Source organism: Penaeus monodon, chromosome 3 (assembly GCF_015228065.2).
Source record: "Penaeus monodon isolate SGIC_2016 chromosome 3, NSTDA_Pmon_1, whole genome shotgun sequence".
Lineage (NCBI taxonomy): Eukaryota > Metazoa > Arthropoda > Malacostraca > Decapoda > Penaeidae > Penaeus > Penaeus monodon.
The window spans coordinates 18,341,802-18,349,301 of record NC_051388.1 but is presented as its reverse complement, the minus strand read 5'-3'; the positions used below and the strand labels follow the sequence as shown (position 1 = coordinate 18,349,301).

Genomic DNA, 7,500 nt, shown 5'->3' with positions numbered 1-7,500 from the left:
ACGCCCATCGCCGCGTGCACTCGGGGGCCAAGCCGTTTCCGTGCACACGTTGCGGCCGGGGATTCCGCCATCCGTCGGACCGGATCGTGCACATGGTGACGGAGGTGTGCACGCGCGTGTCCCGTCACGTGCAAGCCACGGCGTCGGGCGGGTGGATGTGCGGCGCGTGCGGGGAGGAGAACTTCGAGTCAGAGGAGCAGGCGGAGAGACACGCCCGCCAGCACGAGACGGGGCGCGCCATGGCCTGCCCAGTGTGCCTGCAGAACTTCAAGGGCTGCAAGGCTCATCGCCTGGTGCGCCACGTCCGCGAACACCACCCGGAGTACATCACTAGTCTGGGCCTGTAGGAGCAACTTCTATAGTGTTTTACGTTGTGCTTGTCGTTCGATGCTTGTTAATTAGGTAACGCCTTACTTTGACCCTGTGACACCTGCCGCTTTGTCTTCGCGACCGATGGCGTGGCAGGACCTGTTTTTACCAATACATTAATTTTATGTGGATTTCGCACTTTTATTATATATTGCCTTTTCCTGCTCCTTCCTCTCCTCGGACTGCATCGTCAGTGTTCAAGAACCAGTAAGTTTATGAGCTAAAAATATCAAATGTTTCCTAAAACAGAAATTTTTGTTAAAAAGTAGTTTATTAAACCGAAATGCAGCCAGGTAGGGAAAAGAAACACTGTATACTGCATAATGTTATATATTGAAAAATACAGAGATTTACAAAGATCACATTTCATACACATCCTCATGCACTACAAGTTACATACACAGATTACATAAATATTAATGATTAAACTAACTTGGAGATACAGAAGAAAACAGCAGACACAAACCTTACGCCTCGAAACACCAGTTCGAAATTAAAAATCGGAACGTAAACTTTTGAAATGATATTCGACGTGGCTGTTGCATTAAAATATAATCAGTTCATTCGATACGTCACAACTTGACTTGTGTTCCATCATAACCTGTTTTTTGAAATATATAATCTTGAATGCTGTGTTATAATATCAATTCATAAAGCAAAAGAATGAAAATGCAAATTGAACAAAAGTTTGTTTAAAACTACATTAAACACAAGTCAATATCCAAAATAGTTGTGCAACTTAACCGATTAATGTGTCAGTTGCAACTGTAATAGAGAGCTTAAGGACGGTGTTTTCGGTGCTAACGTTCCACGAAAACGAGTCCTTTTTATGTTGTTCTGTTGCCGTAAGTCTCTCTCTCTCTCTCTCTCTCTCTCTCTCTCTCTCTCTCTCTCTCTCTCTCTCTCTCTCTCTCTCTCTCTCTCTCTCTCTCTCTCTCTCTCGCGCGCGCGCGCGCGCGCACTCACTCACTCACTCACTCACTCACTCACTCACTCACTCACTCACTCACTCACTCACTCACTCACTCACTCACTCACTCACTCACTCACTCACTCACTCACTATCGCTCTTAATCCCTCTGTTATCCTAACACTCTCTCCTCACTCTCATCCCCCTCAGTCATTTTCACCCCCACCGACATTTCCTCTCCCTCTTTTTCTTTCCAATTCACCCTTCTCTGTCATTCTCTCCCCATCTGTTTCATCTCTCCCTATCCCTTCTCCCGTCTCCATGCTCACTCAGTTAACACCCGCACACACTCCACTTCCCTGTCAACCCCTACCCTTACACACGTATATATACACACTTACACAAGGATGCTCACTTATACACACATGTATACACATTTACCCCACGTATACATAACTATACACACACGCACACGGGACAGCGCTCTGCATGGAGAGATTACAATAAGTTAACTTAGGGAACCGAAAGGCCGAGGAGGATTTCAGTCAAAGTCGAGTTTCCTGAAGGAGCCCTCGGTGCCGAAGAGATCCGCCGTCGTCTTGGGCTTGCCGGGGCGTCTCGATTCATCCGCCGTGTGCCGCTCGTCCTCCAGGAACCAGGCGCGGTAGTCGTCCATCTTCCGAAGCCACAGGTCTGAGGAAGCAGGGGGGAATGTGAGGCAGGGGTGAGGGAGAGATGGGGATGGGAGGGCGGGAGGATAATGGGGATGGGGATGGAGATGATGATAAAACGAAAAACGCGTTCTTTAGCTCCATAAATTAAAAATTATTGGCCTTCTCTGTCTGTATATCAGCGTTTTTAAAAAGTTTTAGGTCATGAACCTACTCTGTAAAAAAGGAATAACGTTATCACCTCTCTTGATAATTATCGGACCATTTCTCTCCCTTACATACTCCGGGCGTACATAACCAGTAATGAAGATTTTGTACCCCTTTTAGGGGTAATGAAGCTCCTTCATCAACTAGTCCCACTGATTTCAGTTACCCTGGTTCTCTGACCCCTGGCTCTCCTTTGACCACGACTCTGAACACTACTACTACCCCCTTCTCAACTGATCTAACTGGCAAACTTAGCTTCACTTGTACTGGAACCGTTTCCATCTCTCCAACTGATTGCCCTAATATTCCCTCCAGAGGCCGCCGAAAGTCAATCACCTGCATTGCCAAAATAACCTTATGTAGACATGAACTCCCCAGTGAAGTTTATATTGACCATATCGACCCCAACCCTGTCAATATCAGAAATGTTTACGTTTTGACAACCCTACTAAGCAATGTCGCTCCACAGTCCATTTCCCTCTATGTGCCCAACCTGGCTATGATCGTTCAAATTGTCTTCCGCAGTCACGCATGTGTGCCAGCAGTGATGGCTCCCACAATGTATTTTATAGTAGCTGCCCTTTTTATAAGTTTGAGTCAGAGGTAACAGTCCTCAGATTCAGACCTGGCCTCCCTTTATGCAAGGTCAGACAGGAATCAGGCGTCGAGGTTTTTCTCTTATTCCTTACTCCATTGCTATCTTTCGCTCTGCCCATCCCCCTTCTCCCAAAACTGTTCTACCCGCTCTCTCTCCCAGTCAACTTCCCTAGTGCCTACCCCTCCTCCTCGATCTACTCATGGTATCAGACTATCTGAACGTTCCACCCCATCTTCTACCGCATCCTCTCCTACATCTTCCTCTTCCTCTGCCCCTCAAACGTCTGTCTCCTCTTCTCTCTTTCGTAAGAAAACTTTCGTTTCTCAGACCTCCCCAACCAATTCCATTTCAGGTTCTTGACATTCCAAGCTATCTAATCGTGATCCAGAATAACATGCCTACACATCCATCGTCATGTCTCTGCTGCCATTCCCTTTACACTTAAAGTGACCGTCGACATCCATCCCCCTCAACCCCTCTACCCTCACCCCTCTTTACCCCTTTCAGTACCATACCAACCTAAACTACGGTATAATTTTTGACGTGTACCACATGCATCGTCAATTTACCCTTTAATATTTGCACCACTACAGCTTCCTATAGTACTGTGGCCTCTGATGTCTAGCACATTTATTTTGCCTTTTAACCATTGACCATCAACCAACTTTTTCTCTCCCCTACTTTTTTTCTCCGCTATTCCAAACAACGAAATATCTTAAAACAATTACTCTCAGACAATTCTCTAATCCACACACCTGCAATTTCCTGTACGGTTCCCGCCGACCCCCCGTATTCCGACGGCAGCATCTCACGGGGGAAGAACTTGCACATTCCGTCAATGTTACTGCCATGCATGTGGATCTGCAAGGACGAAGAGTGTTAGTGCAAGGGAGAATGAAGAGGTCAGGACGGAGGTATGTGGGATTGTGATGAAATATCGAATAAGGAAAAGGGAGTCAGCAGATGGGCATAGAGAGAAAGAGGGGGGGGTAAGAAACATTATGACTGATAACGAACATCATTGACTGACTGGTTTCAATGACTGAATGACTGACATCATTGACTAAATACTAACTAGCATCACTGACTGAATGACATTACTATCTGAATGACTGACATTATCATCACTACTAAGAGCATTCTATTTCATTTTCCACCTGAAATACTCACTCTCTTCTTCATTTTCTCCCGCATCAAAGGCTTAAAGAGACTGAACAGAGCATCGAATGCCTGCGGAGTGTTAATGTAGTGAACACCCTTGGGTCGGAAGGGGTAACCTTCCTGAAAGCAAAACAATTTTTTTTTTTAATTAATTAGAAGGTCTGAAAATGAATGAATGAAAAAAAAACAGAATGCTTAATGAATAAATGAATAAACATATACATCTATAAGTAAGTAGATAAATACACAAATAAGTAACTTTGCTAGATATTTCAATCTATCCCGGAGATTCTTACGTATAAAGGCACAGATTTTTAAAGGAAATAGTCCACCTTGATTTTTCTCTTTCAAATGAATGGGTTTATTGCCTTCAATATTTTGTATTCGTATTTACCTATCTATTTACCTCTCTGCTCATTTATTCTATTTACCTATCTAACAATCTACTCAATTGCCTACATATCTACCTATCATTATTATTAAAGGAAGAAAATGGAATACCCTTATCAATACATATCAACTTATTCTCTTGAAAATACCGAGTTCATTTCCCTCCCTTATGTTTCTGATAGTTAACTTCAGATAACACATGACCTTTGCCACTCTGATAATATATTAGTTGACTAACGATTACATGCAAATTAGCACGTCTAATTAAAAAATATATATATAGGATCAGGGACTGTAATATTTCTATATTTAACAAAAGTGTTGTTAAACTTCCTATCTATGGTGATTTCGAACATGAACATTCACTATCCCCCAAAAACAAAGAAAATCAAATTCTGCTTAACGAGATCACTTTCGCCGTCATTTGATACGGGGAAAACCGCCTCACTTTACTAAAGGTCTCTAGCACAGGGGGAGGGAGTGATTCAACGCGCTCGATCCTCCCGAAGATAACGTATCTCAAGATAAGCTCACAACGGCGACATTGTCTCCTGGATGTCAGGTTTCGTCACATATTTGCGAAGGATCTTAATCACACCATTCCTGTATTATATTTTATTTTATTCTAATCAGTGTGTGTTTAATGTTATTATCTCGTCTGTTAGTTCAGATGCTATGGACACTTACAGTAATGGCTAAGACGTAAAATCCTGACTGATAAGGGTCATGGCATCAGTTCGGGAGTGAGTCATGCACATGATTGCTAATTGAGTCATGTCTGGGTCTAACGACGGGTCGTGTGCTTGCCTATCTTGAATGGGTGAGTCAAGTGTCGAGTATTTTGTCAACGTGGTACGGAAGTGGACTCGTAGATTCTCGTTTGTATAATGGATACGGAGCAAAATATCCCCGCAAATGCTATTTCATTTTGCAGACTTAAGGGGGTTAGGATTACTTAGTATATTTAAGCTCAACCATGTGCATGGCTGGCTTAATCGAGCACACTATACCTGCCAGGTGGTCGAGACCCGCTTGATGAGGGGCAGCGGAAGCGCGGCCACGTGTTTGAGCGTGAGTCCCGTCATGTCGTTGGCCTGGACGATGCCCGTGACCGTCATCTGCTCGTCCTCGAGGAACATAACGTCGAAGAGCATGCCGGCCGCCTTGAAGAGGTCCTCGGGCTTGTGCTTTGAGGGATCCCAAGCGCCCAGCCGCCCGAAGATGACCTTCCGGCCGTCGGAGTCGTAGCCGGGTAATGGGAACATCAGCCTGGGAAGGGAAGTCTTGCTGTGCTTCATCGCCTATTATTTCGTATCACTTATCATCATTTCTAAAACCATGGGGTGCACTGGATTATGCAAGCAATTCATTCATATGATATTTTACAAATCTCTACCGCCTTTTAAAACGAAAACAACCCAGTCACTGTTAAAAATCACTGTAACTACGTCTAGCAACAAAGTATCACCAATTCGTCGAACATTCACGTACATCCTTCACTCCTCTCATTCACGCTAGCCCCCCGTCCTTGCACACTACCTCACCCTAGCTTGATGATGCTCCTTAGTTTCGGGTTTTGAGGATCTCTGCCCTTGAACATGTCCGGGAGGGCCCCCTTGCACGTGTAGTACATGTCCAGCTTGGCTTTCGTCCGCTCTAGGGAGAACTTGCATCCTCGGAGGTACCGCAGGATCAGTTGTCGGTCTGCGGGAGGGAGGAACAGGTCGTGAGGCGAAGGAGGAGGAGGAGGAAGGGGGGGGGAGGTCATGAAGCGAGGGAGGAGGAGGTCATAAGGGAAAGGAGAAGGAAAAAGAGGTCATGAGGAGGAGGAAGAAGAGGAGGAGGAGGAATAATAATAGATCATGAGGGGGAGGAAGAGGAGAGAGGGCATGAGGCGAAGGACGAAGAGGTCATAAGGGAAAGAAGGAAGAAGAAGAAGAGGAGGTCATACGGCGAAAGAGGAATAGGAGGTCATGGAAGGAAGAAGGAAGTCTTGAGGGGGAGGAGAAAGAGGAGGAAGAAGTCATGAGGCAAAGAAGAGGAGGTCACGTGGGGCAGAAGGAGGAAGAAGGGGTCATGGGGATGGAGAAGGAGAGGGAGGTCATGTAATAATGAAATAAAGATAAACAAATACTTTTAAAATACCGTTCTTGCCACCAGGTCTTTCTACGAATCTTAAATTCCATAATATTAATGGCTACTGCTAGTAAATTCCTTCTAGAGCTACGTCAGTTGCTGCATATTACATAATGGTTAATTCAGGGCTGCCCCAACCCCCTCCCGTACCTGTGCGGGCATTCAGGTGGGGCTGCTTCAGGAGCCACTCCCGCACTGCCTGGATGTCCTTTTCGCGGCGCTTCGGGTCCTCGTTCAGCTCCTCCCTTGCGAGGCGCTGCAACTCAGGGGAGAGCGTGCTAATTTCCTCCGCTTCGGGCATGGTCGTCTGCACGCGGAAACTGCTGCGGAAGAGATATGAACAGTGTGATTAAAATCTAACTCTGCGTTTCTGTTTATGAGCACACAAACACACACTCTCTCTCTCACACACACACACACACACACACACACACACACACACACACACACACACACACATATATATATATATATATATATATATATATATATATATATATATATATATATATAAATATATATATATATATGTATATGTATATATATATAATGTTTGCTCCCAGGTCCATTTCGACCCAGAGTGGAGCACCTGTCAGGGTCCCATCTATGGGATAAATAGAAATATGGGTAGAGTGGCTATATGCGCGCGCGCGCGCACACGCACACACACACACACACACACACACACACACACACACACACACACACACACACACACACACACACACACACACACACACACACACACACACACACACACACACACACACACACACACACACACATACATATGGGGGATAGACTGATAACTAGATATATATAGATTGATAGTAGCCTCGATAGATGTGAGAGTCTCTCGTTACTTATCATCCACTTTACATAAGCAGGATGTGGAACTTACGCCACAGATCCACGTTTCCCAAGCCGTGTGTAAAGGAGGCTGTTAATGAAACCAGCGATTAAAAGAACTTTGTGTGTGTGTGTGTGTGTGTGTGTGTGTGTGTGTGTGTGTGTGTGTGTGTGTGTGTGTGTGTGTGTGTGTGTGTGTGTGTGTGTGT

General features: G+C 45.1%; 2 protein-coding genes across 3 annotated transcripts in view; one reads left to right on the top strand and one right to left on the bottom strand.

The window, feature by feature from the left end:
• LOC119592843 (myeloid zinc finger 1-like) overlaps positions 1–500 on the top strand; it is a 22,140-nt gene extending 21,640 nt beyond the window's left edge. The window contains exon 2 of the mRNA XM_037941747.1: positions 1–500. This exon is cut by the window's left edge and continues 1,254 nt beyond it. Within this exon, the coding sequence (XP_037797675.1) occupies positions 1–347 (347 nt within the window). The 3' untranslated portion in view covers positions 348–500.
• A 183-nt stretch (positions 501–683) lies between these two features.
• LOC119592856 (alpha-tocopherol transfer protein-like) overlaps positions 684–7,500 on the bottom strand; it is a 14,243-nt gene continuing 7,426 nt past the window's right edge. The window contains exons 2-7 of one of the 2 annotated variants that reach the window (XM_037941755.1): positions 6,593–6,765; positions 5,851–6,010; positions 5,317–5,575; positions 3,926–4,036; positions 3,511–3,616; positions 684–1,972 (exon numbers count right to left, since the gene is read on the bottom strand). In XM_037941755.1, the coding sequence (XP_037797683.1) occupies positions 1,821–1,972; positions 3,511–3,616; positions 3,926–4,036; positions 5,317–5,575; positions 5,851–6,010; positions 6,593–6,743 (939 nt within the window). In that variant the 5' untranslated portion in view covers positions 6,744–6,765 and the 3' untranslated portion in view covers positions 684–1,820. The remainder of the gene's footprint in view (positions 1,973–3,510; positions 3,617–3,925; positions 4,037–5,316; positions 5,576–5,850; positions 6,011–6,592; positions 6,766–7,500) is intronic. The other variant, XM_037941762.1, reaches the window with a different exon arrangement.